The sequence below is a fragment of the Procambarus clarkii genome, chromosome 63, assembly GCF_040958095.1.
Source record: "Procambarus clarkii isolate CNS0578487 chromosome 63, FALCON_Pclarkii_2.0, whole genome shotgun sequence".
In the NCBI taxonomy this organism is placed as follows: Eukaryota; Metazoa; Arthropoda; class Malacostraca; order Decapoda; family Cambaridae; genus Procambarus; species Procambarus clarkii.
The window spans coordinates 13,814,098-13,837,887 of record NC_091212.1 but is presented as its reverse complement, the minus strand read 5'-3'; the positions used below and the strand labels follow the sequence as shown (position 1 = coordinate 13,837,887).

The 23,790-nt window shown below is 47.2% G+C and overlaps 2 protein-coding genes across 6 annotated transcripts in view; one reads left to right on the top strand and one right to left on the bottom strand.

The window, feature by feature from the left end:
- The window catches only part of LOC123769514 (protein inscuteable homolog), a 168,180-nt gene that overhangs the window by 127,517 nt on the left and 16,873 nt on the right, over nt 1-23,790 (top strand). For all 5 annotated transcript variants that reach the window (XM_069308746.1, XM_069308748.1, XM_069308743.1 and 2 more), the window contains one exon: nt 13,156-14,164. In XM_069308746.1, coding sequence (XP_069164847.1) covers nt 13,191-14,164 — 974 coding nt within the window. In that variant the 5' untranslated portion in view covers nt 13,156-13,190. The remainder of the gene's footprint in view (nt 1-13,155; nt 14,165-23,790) is intronic.
- LOC138354495 (cyclic nucleotide-gated channel beta-1-like) lies at nt 4,271-4,633 on the bottom strand. Its single transcript, XM_069308852.1, has one exon. It carries the CDS (start codon nt 4,631-4,633, stop codon nt 4,271-4,273), a length of 363 nt encoding a protein of 120 aa, XP_069164953.1.

The following is a 23,790-nucleotide window of genomic DNA, read 5'->3' as shown; positions in this document are numbered from 1 at the left end:
GTCCCCTAGCCTGCTCCTAGGTCTGCTGGGTCCCCTAGCCTGCTCCTAGGTCTGCTGGGTCCCCTAGCCAGCTCCTAGGTCTGCTGGGTCCCCTAGCCTGCTCCTAGGTCTGCTGGGTCCCCCAGCCTGCTCCTAGTTCTGCTGTGCTCCCTAGCCAGCTCCTGAGCGGCTGGGGGGGGGGGGATATAAGAAGAGATAAGAGAGCAAGCGTGTAATGTATTCACAGCGAACGGAATTACGCTAATCTAGCGAGAGGACAACACAATTAGGGAGTAGCAAGTTTTCTTTCCCTCCTCTGTATATATTGGTATATGTGTGTGGGTCTGCGAGTCGCATTCTGTCTGATTAGGAAGTACTGTGAAGCACAGGTACTGTGAGTGCTTCAGGAGGCGCTATAGTCGTGCTGTGAGTGGTTCAGGAGGCACTAGTTGTACTGTGAGTGCTTCAGGAAGTACTATAGTCGTACTGTGAGTGCTTCAGGAAGCACTAATGGTGTTGTGAGTGCTTCAAGAGGCACTAGTGAAGTTTGTGAGTGCTTCAGAAAGCACTAGTTGTACTATGAGTGCTTCAGGAGCGTCTAGTGGTGGTGTGAGTGTTTCAGGATGCCCTATAGTGTGTTGTGAGTGCTTCAGGAGGCACTATAGTCATACTGTGAGTGCTTCAGGAGTGTCTAGTGGTGTTGTGAGTGCTTCAGGATGCGCTATAGTGTGCTGTGAGTGCTTCAAAAGGCACTATAGTGAGCCTATATTACTCCAGGAACCACTAGGGGTGTCACGACACTTCAGGAACCAGCTCTGAGTGTCATATACGACACTGAAGCACAAACAACTTGCCAACTTTACCAAAAAAAAACACCTAACTTAACCTACCTTAGGCCCAATTATACCAAGAAATATTATATGCGATTAATATGCATGAAAAAATTACCGTTTTTTTTTTTTTGGTTATAATTTGGTATAAGTTTTTGATTTGTTTTCGGAGATTAGAGGATAAGTTACTCTCTCTCGTCTACTTGTTTCCAATCATCTAATCACTTAAAGTCTTGTTCCAATCGTTTTCACTACGAGTTCCTCCGAGGGCTTATAGTGATTCATCATCCGTCCAGAGGCGTTAGGCTTGCGGCTCTTCGATCTGCGTCCACTGCTCAGGCCACACACCTGTAACCCACTGCACAGGCCACACACCTGTACACCACTGCTCAGGCCACACACCTGTAACCCACTGCTCAGGCCACACACCTGTAACCCACTGCTCAGGCCACACACCTGTAACCCACTGTGGAGCAAGTGGGGGAGTTCCCAGAGCCCCCCCCTCCCCCACTTACACTATCCAGCATCTCTCAGCATCCCGGTCCACCTCCCATCTCCTTATCTCGCTCCATTGCGTTCCAAAGGTGACCAATCAACTCACAATTTCCATTTGCATCTGTTTTTGGTGCCCGTTGGTGAGCTACACGACCCAGCTTCCACTCAACCCTTGTGCCCACCCTCTTGACACCACCGCCCACCCCCTTACATCGCTACCCACCCTCTTGACACCACCGCCCACCCCCCTTGACACCACCGCCTACCCCCCTTGACACCACCGCCCACCCCCCTTGACACCACCGCCCACCCCCCTTGACACCACCGCCCACCCCCCTTGACACCACCGCCCACCCCCCTTGACACCACCGCCCACCCCCCCTTGACACCACCGCCCACTCTATCCACCTGCACCATCCTATTCCTGTCACCTGACAAGGACCCATTTTGTCACCTAATACATTACTGTCAATTTGTGTATGAAAGGGAGAATAACTTGAGGATAGAGGGCCTTTGTCCGAAGGAGAGAGGGGGAGAGAGAGAGAATGGGAGAGAGAGAGAGAGAGAATGGGAGAGAGAGAGAGAGAGAGAGAGAATGGGAGAGAGAGAGAGAGAGAATGGGAGAGAGAGACCGACCAAAGAGCCAAAGCTCAAACCCCCACAAGCACAACTAGGTGAGTACACACACACACACACACACACACACACACACACACACACACACACACACACACACACACACACACACACACCCCTTTTCATAGCTTTTAATGCACCAGCTTTCCGATCTTTATGGCTTTCATAGGTCGTCCACACCCTTATTAATCTTTTTATTTATGTATATAATAACTGCATTAGATAGTCCAAAATCCCACTGTTCACGTCTTGCAAGCCCCCATTGTCCTCTCAATTGATAAACTCGTCCTTTCTAACTCCAACCTGGGGCTGGGAGCCACATAAATTAAATCTAAAATTTATTATCGTACAAAGAACATTTATTTTCTTTGATATTACAAGTTCCTTGAGACATTGTTATGGTTGTTTAATGACTTGACTTTCACTTTTAGCGTCGCAAGAAATCACTCCACCAACATTTATCTGATTTAAGGCGCTCAGTTGAGAGATAAGATCGCCTCGCTCTCTGTTGCGTTTGGTCAGTCAAGTTCATGTAAGTATTTCTAGATAATAAAATACTGTATAAGAAGGATAGAGTAGCTTAGGCTAGCCTGATAGATTAGTCTATTTCTCTACCGTCCTCAGTTTCGCCAGTCTTTTTATTCTCTACGTAATCAGTTCATGTTATCTTATAAAGTACTGTATTCTCGACGTGATCAGTTCATGTTATCTTATAAAGCATTGGGCACAACCTGTTCTACCTGCGGCAGACTGCACACAGCCATCGGTCAAGGTACAACATTCACTCGCTCTTAGATTTGACAAATGACTGTAAAATATTCATTCTATTGTTTACATTTCTCGCGGTTTAAGTGTTTATATTTCTCGCGGTTTCGGTGCTTATATTTTCCAGAGTTTGAGTGTTTATATTTCTCGCGGTTTCGGAGTTTATATTTCTCGCAGTTTTATTGTTTACATTTCCCAGAGTTTAAGTGTTCCAGGATATTTCTCTAGAAGGGAGAAGGGGGGGAATGCATGTAGACCAGACCACACACTAGAAGGTGAAAGGACGACGACGTTTCGGTCCGTCCTGGACCATTCTCAAGTCGATTGTGGGAGGGACTGACAGTGTTACTAGAAGACACGGGAGAACTTGGAACAATACTTGATCACATCCTCAACACTAATCGCACGTAACTCATCTGTTATCTCATTGATATTTGACGTTAATGTGATTTAGCTGTACTCATTTATTTCTATATTTAGTAATGAGGCTTCCAGTCTGTCTTGTTGCTAATTATTCTGTTGGGATTTTTAATATACTTCGACTGAGGACAATGAACTCTGAGCATTTTGTGATTATTGGGGTTTATTAAAGTATTCGAAAGCAAAATATTCTGCCTTTGCGAAGGCACACTCAATATTGTCCTCTAATTTGATAAAGTTCGGCATGACTGACTCTTGCTGTCGGATTGTTTTGGTTACACTGAACATATGAGGCAGCTCTGAGTGTACCTGCGGAGGCTCAGCTGAGAAATTGCTGTCCAAGTACTCTGGGTCAGCAGCAATCAGCTCTTAACAACACTGAAAGTACTTTTCAGTTTCAGTAGATGACCGTGTGATATTATGTGGCAACATCACTTAAGAACATCTCTCTTCATTAAGAGAGCATTAAGAACAATGCCTTCATTAGGAACATTAAGAGGCAACATCTTAAGAAGCATCTAAGACTTAAGAAGCATCTAAGACTTAAGAAGCATCTAAGAACATTCTGTGTATATCTCTCTCCTTGTCTCGTCTCAATTTCAAGTTTCTCAACAATTGTGCACATGGTTCTCAACCAGGAGGCCTGGTCGAGGACCGGGCCGCGGGGACGTTAAGCCCCGAAATCATCGCAAGGTAAGGTGGCACCACGAAATATGTATCGCTGGAACCAAGCGTATTAGCGCTTGCCTTGTATGACTCTGGGGGCGAAGGAGATGGTGCTTGCCTAAGGCTGTGGTGGGGCAGGGATGTTAGTGCTTGCCCTTGGTTACGAAGGCCAGGAGAGGGCACGGGAGAGAGTGCTTGCCCAAGGGGGCCTATAGGCTATGGGGCGCAAGGAGAGGTAAAAGAAAAAAAAAAAAAAGTTCTTTTGTCTGGGCCATAGGACGGTTGGTCTTTCATTGTTCCTTAAATTGCCCTTTCGCTCACTCCCCCTTTCTGCCCCCCCCCCCTCTCCCCCCCCTGCACCTCTCCTCCTTGCCCCATCCCCCCCCTGCCACCTCTCCTCCTTGCCCCCTCCCCCCCCCCTCCCTCCCCCTCCCAACTCCCCTTTTTTCCTACGTCAATATTGTTTTTTCTTGTTCCTTTTACGGGTCGTAAATGGGACAACTATTTACACGGGACAATTGTTGAGTGTCTTCCTCTCCTTGTTCTTCCTCTTGTTCTTGTTCTTCTTGTATTTGTTCTTCCTCTTGTTCTTGTTCTTCTTGTATTTGTTCTTCATCTTGTTCTTGTTCTTCTTGTATTTGTTCATCTTGTTCTTCCTCTTGTTCTTGTTCTTCCTCTTGTTCTTCTTGTATTTGCTCTTCATCTTGTTCTTCCTCTTGTTCTTGTTCTTCTTGTATTTGTTCTTCATCTTGTTCTTCATCTTGTTCTTCCTCTTGTCCTTGTTCTTCCTCTATATTATTATTATTATTATTGTTATTATTGAGAGGATCAGGAGGTGCCATGGAAGTGCCCAGGTGGCACTGGCTACCGCGGGAGTGAGGACAGGCTCTCTAGGCGGATTCATAGAAAGCCGCCCTAAGCTTGCCTATGCTAAGCTAAGCCACCCATAGCCTCCCATAGCCACCCATAACCATCCCAAAGCCTCCCATAGTCACCCATATCCACCCATAACCATCCCATAGCCACCCATACTCATCCCAAAGCCACCCATACCCCACCCAAAGCCACCCATACCCACCCATACCCATCCCATAGCCACCCATAGCCACCCATAGCCGCCCATAGCCTCCCATAGCCACCTATACCCATACATAGCCACCAATAACCATCCCAAAGCCACCCATAGCCATCGATAGCCACCCATAGCCACCCATAACCATCCCATAGCCACCCATAACCATCCATAACCATCCCATAGCCACCCATAACCATCCTATAGCCACCCATAACCATCCCATAGCCACCCAAAGTCACCCATAGCCACCCATACCCCACCCATAGCCACCCATATCCACCCATAACCATCCCATAGCCACCCATACTCATCCCAAAGCCTCCCATACCCACCCATACCCACCCCATACCCACCCATACTCACCCATACCCACCCAAAGCCTCCTAACCTTACCTAAATAAAAGCGAATCACTTCATTTTACTAGGAAATAAAACAAAATGATTACATAACTAAATGAATCCAAAAATTAACTCGGGGACCTCATGACTTATAACTCGTTTAATTATACCTTCAATTATCGCCCCCCAGGTAATTATAACTTTCCTTCCTTGTTACTGAAGGTTCAGGAGGAGGAAGAGCAGGTCTATGGAGGGACTTAGATCAATTATCGCCCCCCAGGTAATTATAACTTTCCTTCCTTGTTACTGAAGGTTCAGGAGGAGGAAGAGCAGGTCTATGGAGGGACTTAGATCAATTAGATCATTGTCTTAAACTTTACAATTATCATTCCTTTTGATTAGGGTAATATGGCATATTGAAGTGATATTTGTTTGTAGGGTTAGAGGCGTTGTTTGTCGCTCTTTGTCTACTGCAACAGGAGAGGAAGCAGACCGATTGGTGTCACAAGAGTTTGTTCTTGCTCTATAGAACTTACAGAAAAGAAGAGGACTTTGGTTTATAGATGGTGTGGGTGATTCATATTTCTTACTTACCGTTGGTAACTTTAATCTCTATTGCTCCGGGCAGGAAGGAGTCCGTGGTGGTAGAGTCCGTGGTGGTAGAGTCCGTGGTGGTAGAGTCCGTGGTGGTAGAGTCCGTGGTGGTAGAGTCCGTGGTGGTAGAGTCCGTGGTGGTAGAGTCCGTGGTGGTAGAGTCCGTGGCGGTAGAGTCCGTGGCGGTAGAGTCCGTGGCGGTAGAGTCCGTGGCGGTAGAGTCCGTGGCGGTAGAGTCCGTGGGGGTAGAGTCCGTGGGGGTAGAGTCCGTGGGGGTAGAGTCCGTGGGGGTAGAGTCCGTGGGGGTAGAGTCCGTGGGGGTAGAGCCCGCGGTGATAGAGCCCGCGGTGATAGAGCCCACGGTGGTAGAGCCCACGGTGGTAGAGCCCACGGTGGTAGAGCCCACGGTGATAGCGGCGTTATGTTATTCTTTAAAATTCGCTACCTCGAACAAAAAGTTCCAAGTAGCACGGGCTATGGTGAGCCCGAGACGTCGTTCAGTAGTGCAAGTCGTTCACCGTACACTGTAGCACTGTTGGGGTGTTCACCCCTCTCACTGTGGCCTCTTCTGGAAGGAACACCCCACTAGGGAGGATACTGTGCTGTGAGGTTTAGAATCTAACTCCAAGATTAGATTTCTAATTTGAGTTCATTTGGCTGCACCAGAGACGCTCTTCGTGGCTTTCTTGTGTGTAGTCTCCAGCCTGTTACGGGATCACCATAGCCCGTGCTACATGGACACTTCTCTTAGCTCCTCGTGGCTCTGTTGTGTATAGTCTCCAGCCTGTTACGGGATCACCATAGCCCGTGCTACATGGACACTTCTCTTAGCTCCTCGTGGCTCTGTTGTGTATATTCTCCAGCCTGTTACGGGATCACCATAGCCCGTGCTACTTGGACACTTCTCTTAGCTCCTCGTGGCTCTGTTGTGTATATTCTCCAGCCTGTTACGGGATCACCATAGCCCGTGCTACATGGACACTTCGTTGTGAGTAGCTAAATGGAAAGCAACAATAACTCCAGCCTGCTGTAGTGAATGAAGGTGAGTAACTGGTGAAATACTTGGGTCAGTATGTGCTTGGCTGACATATACCTTATTCATTATTCATTATTACTCATTATTCCTCATTACTAGTAGTAGCTCTTTTTTTTTTTACAATTTACATCCTTCTTCTTCTCCAATCTCTCGCTTATTATTCATTTAACTCCTCATTCCGTAATTATTACCCCATCCCTGTTTTTTTTTATTCACTACTTCTTAGCAATTCTTATTTTCATCTCATTCGTAACTCCCCTATTCCCTATTTCTCATTCGTATGTCCCTCTTCCCTATTTCTCATTCGTATGTCCCTCTTCCCTATTTACAATCCTGTTTTTCCTATTTGCAGCTTCATATTAATCCATACTGGCTTAGTGCTTTCTCCTTAAACTACCTGATTTTAATCACCCTATTACTCGGCCATTCCTTGAGTACTCACCTCTCAACTACAGTACTCACCTCTCAACTACAGTACTCACCTCTCAACTACAGTACTCAATTCTATGACTTTATTCTCAGTTGCAGGACCCAATAAAAGCTATTTTACATTTAAGAAAGGTTATCTTGAGATGATTTCGGGGCTTTTGGTGTCCCCGCGGCCCGGTCCTCGACCAGGCCTCCACCCCCAGGAAGCAGCCCGTGACAGCTGACTAACTCCCAGGTACCTATTTTACTGCTAGGTAACAGGGGCATAGGGTGAAAGAAACTCTGCCCATTGTTTCTCGCCGGCGCCTGGGATCGAACCCAGGACCACAGGATAACAAGTCCAGCGTGCTGTCCTCTCGGCCGACCGGCTCCCTTTCTAGTAGGTCTTAGTAGTTCCTTAGTAGTAGGTCTTAAAAGAGAGGCTGAATTCTACCTAGGCCTGCTGGATGGGTCATGGGGAAGCCATGAGGCACTCATCTCACATTCAAAGGATGAGTCGATGAGTCACAATAACGTGGCTGGAGACCTTAAGACCGTGGCTGGAGACCTTAAGACCGTGGCTGGAGACCTTAAGACCGTGGCTGGAGACCTTAAGACCGTGGCTTAAGACCTATGATCAAACCATTCATCAGATGGTGAGACGACGACTTTTCGGTCCGGCCTGAACCGTTATCAAGCCGTGCTATCACATAGGCGTGATAACGGTCCAAGACGGACCGAAACGTCTCTGTCTTCTGATATCATGTGGTTGGGTTATCATGCCAAAGGATTATTACTTCGGCTCTACCGTGATAAGCCTCACCCCATCTTAGCATCTCCATCTCCCGTCTTTTTCAGCATCTTCATCCCCATCTCCCTCAGCATCTTCACCCCCATCCTCAGCATCTTCATTTCCTATCCTCAGCATCTTCATCCCCATCTTTCTCAGCATCTTCATCCCCTATCCTCAGCATCTTCATCCCCTATCCTCAGCATCTTCATCCCCATCTCCCTCAGCATCTTCACCCCCATCCTCAGCATCTTCATCCCCTGTCCTCAGCATCTTCATCCCCTATCCTCAGCATCTTCATCCCCTATCCTCAGCATCTTCATCCCCTATCCTCAGCATCTTCATATCCCACCCTCAGCATCTTCATCTCCCACTCTCTCAGCATCTTCATCCGTCCTCAGCCACACCAGAACACTCCGGGCGTCTATCAAACTATGCTAATGGATTCAATCGGCCGCCCCAATATGGCGAATCAGAGAGAGCTCGAGGTGATTGGATCTCCTGTCTCCGACACACGGCTTACCGCTGATTAATCTGCTAATCACACTGCTAACTAGCCAACCACAATCCATTATGTGGTCGTTAGAGACCCACGGACCGGCGGAGGGGGGGGGGGGAAAGAGGGAGAGAGAGAGAGAGAGAGAGAGAGAGAGAGAGAGAGAGAGAGAGAGAGAGAGAGAGAGAGAGAGAGAGAGAGAGAGAGAGAGGAGGTTAAATATATACATGAATGATGACAAAATGCTCACCCCTTTTTGCGGTCTCTACGTGAGGTGTTGGCAACTTTTATCATTCTTGCAGCTTTTTTCATTCTTGCAGCTTATCATTCTTGCAGCTTTTATCATGCAACTTTTATCATTCTTTCATAGAAGCTTGATTATTGTATGGGAGGCTGTTTTTATCTCTTAACAACCTCTATTGCCTGTATGGTTGTAGTTAACGTGAGGTTTTTAAGAGTCCCGGAGGTTGTGATGTTTAAACTGGGTTCTCTAGTTGGGTTTATTTGCACCTCACTTTTTTATTTGATATATTGTGCACTTCCTGCCATATATCGATCTTCCTCCGGTATGCCGACATCTTGAGGTTATCTTGAGATGATTTCGGGGCTTTTAGTGTCCCCGCGGCCCGGTCCTCGACCAGGCCTCCACCCCCAGGAAGCTGCCCGTGACAGCTGACTGACACCCAGGTACCTATTTTACTGCTAGGTAACAGGGGCATAGGGTGAAAGAAACTCTGTCCATTGTTTCTCGCCGGCGCCCGGGATCGAACCCGGGACCACAGGATCACAAGTCCAGCGTGCTGTCCGCTCGGCCGACCGGCTTCCGACACGACATAGTTATCGTGTCGGTTTGAAATCGGGGCTTCTAGTACTTCCCTCGTGAATGTAATGATATCTTTCTCGTCTGTGTTGGAAAGAGTGGCATTTCACGCTTTGAGGCTTTTCCCAGTTATCTTTAAGAATTATATCTTTGATGTTATAATGGTGCGTGGAGATAACTTAGATATCTAAGTTAATCTTCCACACACGCCCGGCAGAAGGGAAGACAATACCTGCCGGCAGAGATCGCCTTGATAGGCGATAACACTCCCAGCTCCTAGCCATCAAGATAACCTTATCCTTCAAGATACCCCAGCCATCAAGATAACCTTATCCTTCAAGATAGCCCAGCCATCACGATAACCACCGGCTTGCAGGCATAGACTAATTGCCATAAAGGTGGAAGCGATTTGGCAAGATTATACCACCGCTTCAGCAGTGACACACACACACACACACACACACACACACACACACACACACACACACACACACACACACACACATTTACCTGTGTTTACCTGTGGCTGATCACGAGAGGTAATGGTACACTTCGCCTACACCCGGCCATACAGTCCAGTTTGTTCATCTCTTAGTGTCTCAAGATATAAGGATGCGAGTCTGGATATCTCTGAATATCTGCTATTCTCAAGACACCTTTCTGTACACAGACAGCCACTCAGACGTCTCGTCGCTGCAAGATATAAACACTGATGATGGATCCGTCAAACAGATGACTGATCCTCTGCCAGATAAAAGGAAGGTCAGTGATAACGTCTTGTCCAGCGTCTCAGACGGTGGTGGAGGTCACGACCACTCCTGCCTCTCAGGGGGGGGGGGGGGGAGTATATTATGGTCTTTGATGGCCAGGAACGGCTCGTTAGGCGAGACTGTGGTACCACTGGTATCATCCTTCTTGTCCATGAAGGATGGTCCAGTAGGAGGGACCATCCTTCAGGGGGGCAGCATCGCTTATATCAACATCGCTGGCATATATATATATATATATATATATATATATATATATATATATATATATATATATATATATATATATATATTTATATATCTATTCCCTGGTTGGTGGGGACCCAGAGCCTCGGAGAAAGGCACACATACTGTTTTTATGTCATTTTCTCCTACTACCTCCTTCCTGTTGTTGTTGTCGTGCTTTGTTAGATATTTGAACGTTACAAGATGTACATTTGGTTGATAGGTAGGGAGCCAGTCGGCCGAGCGGACAGCACGCTGGACTTGTGATCCTGTGGTCCTGGGTTCGATCCCAGGCGCCGGCGAGAAACAATGGGCAGAGTTTCTTTCACCCTATGCCCCTGTTACCTAGCAGTAAAATAGGTACCTGGGTGTTAGTCAGCTGTCATGGGCTGTTTCCTGGGGGTGGAGGCCTGGTCGAGGACCGGGCCGCGGGGACACTAAAGCCCCGAAATCATCTCAAGATGACCTTAAGAAGATACAATGAGTGCTTAAAGGTTATGGATCTCTTGGAACTCCTCCGCTTCCGGACAGGAACCGAGGACGCAGCAGGCGTTTCCTCTCTGGATCGCCACACTGAGGCGCTGAAACAAGAAACTGGAAGCCTAATGATGTCAATGAGCCTTGAGCCCAATTCTTTGAGGAATCCCAAGGCACTCCTACCCCAGGGGCCATGCGTCTCAGACGCTATGGGAACAAAGGTGTACTGACCTTCCTGTCGCCTGTACTTGATTGATTTTGCTGTTTTGGGAAAACGCTTCTAGAAATAAAACCCACTATCCTAAACAAATCCACAAGGGCCGTGACGAGGATTCGAACCTGCGTCCGGGAGCATTCCAGACACTGCCTTAATCGACTGAGTTACGACAGGGTAAATGTCGTAGCCCACTATCCTATTTCCCCTTCTTCTGGACATTTATTAATTGCGTTTTTGGCTTTAGTTTCCAACCAATCACGACCCCAGATCTTCCCCCCCCCCTCCCCTCCCCCCCCCACTCATTCAGACCTGCCAATTTCGACGTCCTGCCCAGCCGATATCTGGTAAACTCTACACCCTACCATTATCAGAAGTAAACTGCGTCTGCCAATCTTTCGTCCCGTTCCATAACCTTTTGATAACAAGTGCAAGAGTAGTGAGTTTTTTTGTTTTTTTTTTTTTTGCACGAAACGGACTTTTTCTCTGGCTACTAAATGCCAGCTAGGCTGTCGCAGTCCGCCCATACATCCTGTTTTGATCGGCTTCGGGCTTACCGTTTATTTTTTAATGCGCGATATAGGGAATGTATATGAACCGTTTTTTTCTGGTCGATACTCTTCTGATATTTCAAGAATTATTTTCCTCTGTCTCTCTCTGTCTCGGTTATTCTCAATGTTTTCGGGACTGGCGAGGCCCTGTGTCCATAATTAGACAAGACCCGCACCCCGTGTTCTTCGAACTCCTCAACGTGGGACGCCTCTGGAGTCCTCAGAAGGCGTAAGAGTCCTCTGGAGTCCTCAGGTCCTTCGGACTCCTCAACGTGGGATGCCTCTGGAGTCCTCAGAGGGCGTGGGAGTCCTTTGGAGTCCTCTGGAGTCCTCAGGTCCTTCGAACTCCTCAACGTGGGATGCCTCTGGAGTCCTCAGAGGGCGTGGAAGTCCTCTGGTATTTTTAACACAAATCAGGCTCCCAGTACCTCGGGGTGTTGAAAATACTCCGCGGTATCACTTAGGAATGAGAGGGAGATCGCTAACTAGGTTTCGGTACACTAGTAGGTGTAGGTGTACAGGTGAAGGGAGGGGAACGATAATGGAAGCGATGGGTGTCGCGCTGATGTGCACATCTCGCTGGTGATTTAATCCGGCCTTAAAGGAGCGGCCGGCGGCCTGTCAGATATGATGAAGATTGTACGGGAGAGGATTATCCTGAGTTTGGCTCCAGTGGCGGTGTTGGATGGCCTCCCTTGTCTGTCTGTCTCTCTCTCTCTCTCTCTCTCTCTCTCTCTCTCTCTCTCTCTCTCTCTCTCTCTCTCTCTCTCTCTCTCTCTCTCTCTCTCTCTCTCTCTCTCTGATTCTGCAACAGTTTTTAATTTCTGTTCTCTCGCATTCACGTCCCTCTGTTCTTCTCTCTCCCCTGTTTCTCTCTACGTAGTTCCGTCTTCATCTTTCTTCTGTCTCTGCATCTTTTCTCACAATTCATTCCCTCGGTTCCTTTCTCTTCTTCTCTCCGCCAGGCATCTCAGCCTCCCTCCTGCACCGTCTCGGAGTCACACTAGGTGGGTGTTTTTCTTCCGTCCTGACGGGTGTGTGTATACGGGCATGCTGCACTTGGCTCTACACACCTGCCTCGTCACACCTGGCCTGTAAACGCTTAGGAATCTGTACACCAGTTGATTGACGGTTGAGAGGCGGGACCAAAGAGACAAAGCTCAACCCCCCGCAAGCACAACTAGGTGAGTACAACTGGGTGAGTACCCGGCCCGCCATCCATCGCCTCACACAATGAATGAACTCGGTATCAAGGTGGGAGATGCGGTTCTAAAGTCCTGATATAATTAATCCCCGCGTGGGCCGCTTCCCGTAGAAGTGGTCGATGTTTGCTCTCGGCGAGACACTTGTCAGTTCCTCGGGGCTTCTTGTGTGTGTTAGAAGAACCTGTGTGGCTTCCAGCCCGAGCAGTGGTCACCCTGATGTTAGTGTGTATCTCTCCAGAGCGGCTGCGAGCCTGAATGGACCTTCTTCCTCTCTGTTTACCTCAGATTTGATCTGTTCTCAGCTGACCTTTGGCTTCCATTGACGCTGCGATGAAAACTAATGATGTGTTTTGTGTCTCTTCCACAGATGGTCGAGAAGAGTGGCTCATTGAAGGTCTCAAGATGGCGCAGAGCGTGAAGGAGGTACCAAGGCTCCACAACTTCAGGCGAGGCGGATCACGGGTGTACTACGCCTCGGAAGATGGTTGCTGGCCGGCTAACAACCTTCCGAGGGGCTTCTGGACGCGCCATAAGAGCATCCCGGAGCCTGTTATTCCGGAGGCGGGCGAGGAAGCCTCCAGTTCTGGAGAGGAGGTATCCCCTGGAGGCTCCCTACGAGGCTCCCCTTCCCACCGGTCCCAGGACTCCGGGTACTCCGACTCCGGGGAGTCTTCCAACGCCCAAAACGATACTGATTCTCTGCCGACGACGCCGCCAAATGTCAAACACATCACCCGCGTCTATTTCGGCGAACCCCCACGCCTCTACAATGACAAGATCGTGTGTATTCCAAGTGTAAACAGCAATACAGCGAGTGCGTCTTCGTCTGAAGTAGTCGACACCCCATCACCAGACGCCTGCAGGAGCCAGCAGCACGGCCAAGCGACGACATTAGAGGAAGAGGCAGAGGAACTGGAGCACAAAAGTGTGTTAGATGCCTCGTCTAGACGTACAGGCGCCGTCAGGAAACGAGTCAACAGCAGCGCCACAGCCACGGCGGTACAGCGACGGCCGCAGAAGCGCAGCAGTAGCACAGAGAAACTGAATGCCGAAGCGAAGCTCGACCAGCACCGTCGGCCACCAGCACCTCGAACTCGCCGCCGCTGGTCCATCGGTGATGTGCAGCAGCAGCAGCAGCAGCAGCAGCAGGCCACAGCGCCATCTTACGTCTCCTGCGGCACCAATACTCCAGTAACCTACGGTGCTGGTGACCGCAGCTCCAGCACCAAGCTGATGCCCCGGGCCGGTGATTCCAGGCGCCTGGAATGGCCGGCTGGCCCACAGGAACCGTTGCGTCAAGCACAAGAGAGAACCTTGGACGCAGTCTTACCACCCCCCATGACGCACCCTCCCGTGGCGTTGGCTCAACAGATGAGGTGAGTACGGCGCCTTCAGCAGGGATTGTTCGCTCGGAGAGAGACGACGTCAGTCCGGACTGGTTTCCATGTAGATCATGGAACCACGTGTCGCAGGTGTCGTCTGACACAGTTGTGTAACTGATTCATGTGTCCGTACCATCTTCTGACACTAGTAGTTGAACTATATATATATATCACAGCGCTATGTCTGACACTAATAACTGAACCAAGTGTCAGGTTATCTTGAGGTTATCTTGAGATGATTTCGGGGCTTGTAGTGTCCCCGCGGCCCGGTCCTCGACCATCATCGTCGTATCTATCGTCTGACACAGTAAGCGGTGTCATCTAGCCTCAAGATCTTAGCGACACGGATACCCCAAAATCACAGAGGGGGGGGGGGGATATATTGTTCTATGTTTTGCAACGCGGAACAACGTTCCCTCCCCCCCTTCCTCCGTTGCATAGAACAAAAATATATGTTATGTTCTCTGCCCCCTTTTGACTCACTTTTGCCATATCTCTCGTTGCCACCAGCTTCGGACACAAAGTTGGCAGGGGTGTCGCCAGCTCCGGACGCGTGAGGACGGGGGGGGGGGGAGGAGGAGGGGGAGTGGTAACCAGCGCTCTTAAACAAACACAGGGATGGATAATGCCAGGAATTTTACCTTGGATTAGACATACCTTGGTCAGCTGATGTTGACATTCTGGGTGGTGGTGGTGGTGGTGGTGGTGGTGGTGATGGTGGTGGTGGTGGTGGTGATGGTGGTGGTGGTGGTGGTGGTGATGGTGATGGTGGTGGTGGTGGTGATGGTGGTGGTGGTGGTGATGGTGATGATGGTGGTGGTGGTGATGGTGGTGGTGGTGGTGATGGTGGTGGTGATGGTGATGGTGGTGGTGGTGATAGTGGTGGTGATAGTGTAGGTTCTGACCTATCAGTGTCTACGGGAAAGAGAGAGAGCTCTATAACTGTTTATATATAAGTAAGCAACAGTATCAAATCCTCCTTGACAGTGTGGGAAAAGGACAGTCTACCTAGCCCCCATTTCCATCCCCGCCCCCCCTCGCCGGTCATATTTCAGTAACTCTTGTCTTAGAAGTTCATCAAGTTTGTCAGGCACGACTTTCCTCCTTTCTTAAATCCAGATTTTTCTTTTCTTTCAAAGTTTCTGGTCTTCAAACTTTCAATCATTCTCAACCTGATTACTTTTTTTTCCAGCACTTTACACGAAACACTTGTCAGTGACACTTTGTAACTTATTACTTTCTTTGTTTCCTTTTTTTTTAAATAGGGACTATTTGTCCAGTATCTTGGGAGGTTTCCAGTCTTAAGGGTTTTATTGTGTCTCTGTGGCTTCATTCGACAGCCATGGTGATATTACGTTGGGTGGTGCTGGTAATCCTCCTAATCCTCCTCCTCATAATCCTCATCTGCATATTCCTCCTCCTCCTAATCCTTCTCCTCCTCATAATCCTGCTCCTCATAATCCTCCTCCTCCTCCTCCTAAACCTCCTCCTCCTCCTAATCCTCCTAATCCTCCTCCTCCTCCTAATCCTCCTCCTCCTCCTCCTCCTCATCCTCATAATCATCCTCCTCATAATCCTCGGACGACGACGTAGGACGCCCAGCACCAAGTCCATTGCATTATTTGCTTCTCATATTTGTTTGTGGGGGGAGGACGACTGGTCTTGAATTTGGTCTTATCCAAGTGAGATAAGACCAGCGAGAGAGAGAGAGAGAGACAGACAGAGAGCGAGAGAGAGAGAGAGAGAGAGAGAGAGAGAGAGAGAGAGAGAGAGAGAGAGAGAGAGGTGGGGGGGGCACCCAAACTGAATGGTAATCTCACCTTGATGGATCTAATTTGCGACTTGTAACGGTGTTGTATATGTCACTTAGACTTATTTGTCTGTCTCAAGTCTCCTGGAGGACCGGACTAAGATCCATCAACCCGTTCCGAAACCTCTACATCTTTTCCTCAATTCCAAAAGGGGGGGGGGAGGGGTGTTTGTTTACACACACTTGCTTTATTAAACTCTTTATGAGCTCGGAACGCTACGAGGTGTTTTTTTTTTAATAATAACCACCTTGGGTTGTGATAGAATTCGAAGCTCGCAAACTGTTTAATAAACGTAAATAAAACCCCCATTATGTTTCCTGAAAGATTTACAGGTTTCGTAAATGATATCCATCAAATATTTGATGACTTTCTGGCTCAAATTCTCTCGTCTTGTCTCATCAAAGCCTCGTCGACAGTAACTTGTCAACGTCACTCCTTAAGATAATGTAGTTGTGGCGACTTTAATTAAGGTGTTTACGCTGGTATGTTTTTTTTTTCTTCACTCGCCTCTCTTGATAAAAGTCATTGTGCAATTATCTTCCAAATGCACAAACTCTCCGAGATTAACTCGCGTGTACTAATAAGGATTTCTGAGAAGTTCAGTAGCTCGTTTCTGGCGGATTCAATACTTCTACTCTGGACGGGTTCAGTATTTCTCCTGTGGACGGGTTTAATATTTCTCTTGTGGACGGGTTTAATATTTCTCCTTGGACGGGTTTAATATTTCCCCTGTGGACGGGTTTAATATTTCCCCTGTGGACGGGTTCAATATTTCTCCTGTGGACGAGTTCAATACCGCTACTCCGGAGCACATTACCCTGGGGCATCCTGGTGCTTATTGTGTGGTCACTTGAGGAATTAAATTTTTTACAAGAATCTACAAGGATCCTGGAAGCATTTCCAAGGAAATACAATCACCCTCTAAACCCCCAAGTCGCTTAGAATTACTCATCAAACGCTTCATTTTTTACTGTTCCAAAAACGTTTGATTAAAATCGAAGAACTTTGTATTATATTTTTTCAAGATAATAGTGTAAGGCATTAGATATGCATTATCAGTCCCGAGATGAAATAAGTCTCTCCACGAGGCTGATTCTAATTCAATTTCGTGATGTGCCTAGCTATATATAAACCCTAGCTAGGGTCCTGCTAGGCATGCTACGTCCCCTGCTAGGGCCCCTTTCCCCCAGCTGGGTATACATTAGCAACCCTCCATGACACCCGTACGACCCTTGGAATCGATTTGGCTTTAATTTGTTATTTAATAACTTCCTTTCTTGTAACCACTAAAGACGTCAGCCAGTACAGATGGGTTCGTTTTCGACTGCACGTGTGTTTATATGTGCCACACATATGTCTATGCATATATATATATACCTGCCATACACACACACAAACACACCTGTGGTCAAATCTATCTCATCTCTGAGACCACCCTGTATCACCTGTGTTCACATCTGATTCATATGCTTCCACATCTGATTCATATGCTTCCACATCTGCCTCAGGAGTGTCCACACCTGCTTCACTTGAGCTCACATAAGTGATCACACCTGACTAATCTATGTCGACATCGGCCTCACCTGTGCATCCACTTATCTCCACACCTGGCTCTCATGTGTGTCCATACCTGCCTCATATCTGTCCACACCTACTATAACACCAATTTCCACACCTGTCAAGATCTAGACCTGAATGCCTGCAACGCCAACTCCTACATCAAGTACTAACTTAAGATAGACCCCCATCAAAATCTCAAGGTACTCGAAGCATCAATCATAATCCATCACAGGTGATATGATGCTCAGTACCCCCGCTTGCAGCATCCCGTTGCTCATTACCTGATGAGTTATTGACCCATCTGTCATACGTTATTGACTCATCTATCATTCGTTATTGACCTTAGACCTGATACGGTTATAATATGTGAGAGGCAGTTATGATAACGAGGCTCATGGTTTGGCGGTCAATTAATGATCAAATTTGGTCAACTTTAATATATATATATATATATATATATATATATATATATATATATATATATATATATATATATATATATATATATATATATATTTGTTTCTCCATCTTGCACACCAGCCTCTCAGGAGGAACAATGTCAAAGGCATTTGGATAGTCTAGGAAAAGCACAGTCTACCCAGCCTTACCGTTTCCCCCTCCTCCTTCTAGAGCCGTGTTGACCTTTCGTTACAATGTTTGACCTCTCCATTGGCTGCGTCACTCTCAACCTGATTACCTTTTAAAGGTAATAAGCGCACTCTGACACGGGCACAGTAACAAGTACACAGTAACAAGTACACAGTGACAAGTACACAGTGACAAGTACACAGTGACAGGCCGGACAGCTGGGGTCCTCAGGCAAGCAGTTACCCAAGCAGCGGTTGACCCCAAAGACGCATTCATAAATCTTAACGTTTTGTATCTTGACAATCGTTATTTGGTCAAATGTAAATTAATATTATTATTAAATAGTAGAATTTGGTGTATAGCTAGGTTTAGATCAGGTTAGGTTAGGTTAGATCAGGTTAGGTTAGATCAGGTTAGGTTAGATCAGGTTAGGTTAGGTCTGGTTAGATCAGGTTAGGTTAGGTTAGGTTAGATTAGGTCAGATCAGGCCAGGGCTAGGTCAGGTTAGGTTAGGTCAGGACAGATCAGGTCAGGGTTAGGTCAGGTTAGGTTAGGTCAGGTCAGGCTAGGTTAGGTCAGGCCAGGGTTAGGTCAGGTTAGGTCAGGTCAGGCCAGGGTTAGGTCAGGTCAGGTTAGGTCAGGTCAGGCCAGGGTTAGGTCAGGTTAGGTTAGGTGTTTAGGTTCTGTTGGCTTCTATTTTTATGTGTAGGACCCGGGTGAAAAATTTATAGCGTTTTGATTTGAACAAGGGACGTGATCGAAGCACTCTTCGAAAAATGTTCGAACATCATTTGTGAAGCTAGTCGCCATCAACAAAGGTCCAACTGATGACGTTCTAACATTTTTCGAACAAGTGCTTCGCTCACGTCCTCTGTTCGAACCACAACGCTGTAAATGCTTCACCCACGTGCTACAAATACAAATAATCGCCAACAGAACCTAAACACCTAACCTAACTTACGCCTAACTATACATAGAATATTTATGTATAAGAATATTAATTTATATATGAGAACAAACTAATTTGCAATACACAATATGTTAAAATTGCTGAATGTGTCTGGGGAGGACGGCCGCTGCTTTAACCAGCCTAGTGTGAGGACGGCCGCTGCTTTAACCAGCCTAGTGTGAGGACGGCCGCTGTTTTAACCAGCCTAGAGTGAGGATGGGTTGAGATTCACTTAAAGGACCCAGTCCATTACAAGTCCACTCAGGGAACGCAGTTCACATTATTAAAAGATAGTCTATATCCAACGACAATTGGTCCTCAGGCTAGGTTCGTTAATGCGGCCTCCGTCCTTCGAGGCACAGTCATTAATTGTAACGTATTGTATAATAATATATCGTCGTTTTCATAAATAAATTAACATTATGATATATTACAGTTAGACATAGGTTAGGTCTTTAGATGCTGTTGGCCATTATTTGTAGTTCATGGGTAAAGCATTTTCAGCGTTGGGATTTGTTATTTATTCATTTATTTATTTATTTATTTATATACAAGAAGGTACATTGGATTTATGGGATTTATAGCATTTATGGGATTTATAGCATATGGCATTTATAGCATAGCATTGATGTTTCACACTCTTGTAAAGCCACTAACATGCATAGCGTTTCGGGCAGGTCCGAATAATCTAATAATAATAATTAGAATAATCTAACGAGTAATTATAAATAGGTAATTGGTAACAACATTTGAAAAATATTAACAGGTACAGTGTAAGAACAGGTTCACCCACGTACTTCAAGTCCAAATAATTTCACTGATTCGCCAGAGGGATTCGAACAGAGGTCGTCAACGAAGCACTGTTCGAGAAATGTTCGAACGTCATCAGTTGTGTGAAAAATGCGGGTTTTCCGTTCATAAACAGCTGGGTTTGGCGGCTAGATTAACGAGCATTTGGCCCTTATTGATGAGGACGGGCTGCCAAGGAGGAACTGATTCTCGTAGTCAAGATTTGGATCTTCCGCTTTCATGACCTGAGGTGGGGGAGGTGAGGGAGGTGGGGGTGGTTGACATAGGTGGTGGGGATGGTGGTGGTGGTGGCGCTGGTAGTGGTGGTGAGTGGTTCAAGTTCAAGTATGTTTATTGAGATAAGCAATGAATACATCTCAAAGGGATAGAGTAGCTTAGGCTATTTCTACCCCCTTATTTATGTGGTGAGTGATGATATTGGACCAAACTACACATCATAACGGGAAGAAACGACGTCGTTTCGCTCCGTTTCGGATCATTATCAAGTCTTCTGTGAACGGCTTGATAATGGTCCAGGACGGAGCGAAACGTCGTCGTCGTCGTCGTCGTCGTCGTCGTCGTCGTCTCCTCATCTCCTGATGTGTGGGTCGGTCATCATATCTTCAGAGCCGCGTTATTGTGACTCCTCGTCTGCATGCGATGATGATGGACGTGTGAGGGGGGGGGCGTCGATGGTGTGGGGGGGGGGAGATGATAGTGGGGAGGTAACCTGATAAAGAAGATGGGTAGCAAGGCGGAAGTCGCCATTATCATTCCGTCAGGTGAGACTCACTGATAACTTGACAATGATGACAGGTGTTCGGCCTGCAGTTAAAGTGGATGATTGGTCATTGAGGTTTTGGCGATTGGGGACTTGGGATCCTAGACTGGTGATTGAGGTTTGGGTGATTGATATGAAGCGGATAAAAGACTGGTGATTGAAGGGTTGAGCGTGCCCCCCCCCCCCCTCCCTCCCCCACGTCTTAAGATTCCTCCAGACACCTAAGGTGCTGAATGCTGTTGTTGTTTGTGAAGGTAATACACTATAATGTGGACGGTGGTTACCACGGCTTCGTCAGTGAACAAGTGCTCAACATCTAGGCAGGATTAGATCCCTTGTGTGGGGTATTACACACAGAAATCACAATAGAGTGATGCATCAAATGAACAAATCCACAAGGGCCGTGACGAGGATTCGAACCTGCGTCCGGGAGCATCCCAGACGCTGCCTTAACCGAAGTTCAGTAGAACTTCGGTTTCAACTCTTTTTAACCATGTCGTAGTTCAGTCGATTAAGGCAGCGTCTGGGATGCTCTCGGACGCAGGTTCGAATCCTCGTCACGGCCCCTTATGGATTTGTTTCCTTGGGGGGTTATATCTATCATGTTAAGAACGTCAAATGATATCATCGCTAGATTTTTAGGGTCGATCAACCTCGAAAGGGTTATTTAGGCTACAAGGATAGCCAGCTGACCCACCCGTGAGTAAATCTCTAGCCCTGAACACAGTCTACGACTATGGTAAACTCTGAATACATGCACAGGTAACTTGGGTATACCGCCCTGTGAAGGTCTCCGCTTGCGCCTTCCATCCCTGCGAAAAAAAATAAGAAAGAAATTTATCCTACGAATGACCTAAAAAAGTAAGTTTTCTCAAATATAAATCAACATTATATAGTATATAGTTTTGCGTATAGTGGGACCTAAGGTAGATTAGGTGAGGTGTGACTGTGCCGGTGTTCACTACCTGTGTGTACTGGACGGTAGGTGAAGTGTGTGTAGAGATGGAGGGCTTTGGAACAGTTCAAGTATGTTTATTGAGACAAGAAAGAAATACATCTCAAAGGGATAGAGTAGCTTAGGTTATTTCTACCCCCCTCATTGGGACAGACAATGAGCACATGCAGGCGATGAGTCACAATAACGTGGCTAAATTATGTTGACCAGACCTCACACTAGAAGGTGAAGGGACGACGACGTTTCGGTCCGTCCTGGACCATTCTCAAGTCGATCGACTTGAGAATGGTCCAGGACGAATGAGTCCACAATTGACTTGAGAATGGTCCAGGACGGACCGAAACGTCGTCGTCCCTTCACCTTCTAGTGTGTGGTCTAGTCAACAATGAGCACAGTTATGTTAATGAAAAGACTAATGGTAATGATTTTTGAGTCACGTGCCAAGAGCCACACATAAACAAGGGGGATGGGAAGGGAGGGAGGGACTAAGGGGGATGGGATGGGAGGGAGGGACTAAGGGGGATGGGATGGGATGGGAGGGACTAAGGGGGATGGGAAGGGAGGGAGGGACTAAGGGGGATGGGATGGGATGGGAGGGACTAAGGGGGATGGGAAGGGAGGGAGGGACTAAGGGGGATGGGAAGGGAGGGAGGGACTAACGATCATTCAGCCCCAATGGATGATGGATTTAATGAAACTACCAATCACTTAAAACCTGATTTCGAGCGTAATCAGAGCACAGAGAGCCGAGGCAAGCGGCCCTTAGCACCACCGCCCACAAATGAATCGTGAATTATCTCCTGATTGTCTAGTACCAAACTGATTGTGTGGTGGGGAGGCTGAGAGAGAGAGAGAGAGAGAGAGAGAGAGAGAGAGAGAGAGAGAGAGAGAGAGAGAGCACACAGAGACGCCCTGTGCCCCAGCATCACTCGCGAGATGCCCTCTGAGACAACCACGTGTCTTAGATGTGGTTGGGAGCTAATCCCAGCCAATTCAGTACTATGCAATCATGGTTTCTGAAAACTGATTTACGCCTGAATGACAATCAAACTAAAATTGCATAAACGGCCTTGTTTGAACTAATGAATCTGACCTCACACTTAGCGTATAGTGATTTTGACGTTATAGACTGCTTCAAAATTATTTTTTTTTAATTAAAAGCACCGAGATATTGACTCTTCTCAATTTAATGACGAATAGGCTCAATAGGTCAAGTGGGTTGGCCAAATTGTTACGCTTGTGGTTAGGGCCAAACTGCCTCAAATTTGACGCTTGTCAGGTCTTGACAACGGGCTTGACAACGGAAGCCTTTATGTGTACTCACCTACATGTGCTTGGAGAGGTCGAGCGGCTGCTCTTTAGGCCCGCCTTTAGGCTGTCAGTAGTCCAGTGTTGTGAGTTTCTGTTTATGGGGCTTATTATATTTATATTTAAAATTGTGTGTATTTTGATTATCCTCTTACCTGTCACCTCTCCATGCTGTCACCCCCCTGTCACCTGTCTCTCCCTCCCACCTGTCACCTCTCCATCCTGTCACCCACCTGTCACCTGTCTCTCCCTCCCACCTGTCACCTCTCCATGCTGTCACCCCCCTGTCACCTGTCTCTCCCTCCCACCTGTCACCTCTCCATGCTGTCACCCTCTACCACCTGTCTATTGTTACCTCTATAGAGTGGTCTCTAAAGTTAATTTCATCGCACTCCATTACATAGTGATGGAGGTGTGCGCGATTAACCTTTCTGACACAGTGTATTGACACCACAGCCCTTCTGACACAGTGTATTGACACCACAGAGACCACAATACACACAGTGGCTTGAACTGTACACAACGAATAATAAAATAAATACGACACATACAACAAAAAAATGATCTCCAAACTGACGACACAAACGGGTGAAAGTGTGTTGGCGCTAAACACACGCCAGGCATACACACACTCGCTGAGTATTTTATATATATAAAGAAAAAAAAACATTTGTATACATACACAAGGGCAAACAGGAGAACAACGCCGTCTGGGTGGCCCAAATACCACGAAAAATGGAGATGGAACACGTGATGAAAGAAGGTGGAAAGGGAAGGGTGAATTAACTGTATCTCTGATGGATTTTCTGGTGTATAGGAGGAGAGAGAGAGAGATCTTGAAGGGAATATAAAGAAGGGCTTAGGGATAGATTTAGTGAT

Excerpts from the sequence above, each read along its gene's own strand:
- LOC138354495 (XM_069308852.1), bottom strand. The coding sequence starts at position 4,633 with ATGGCACCTCCTGATCCTCTCAATAATAACAATAATAATAATAATAAT.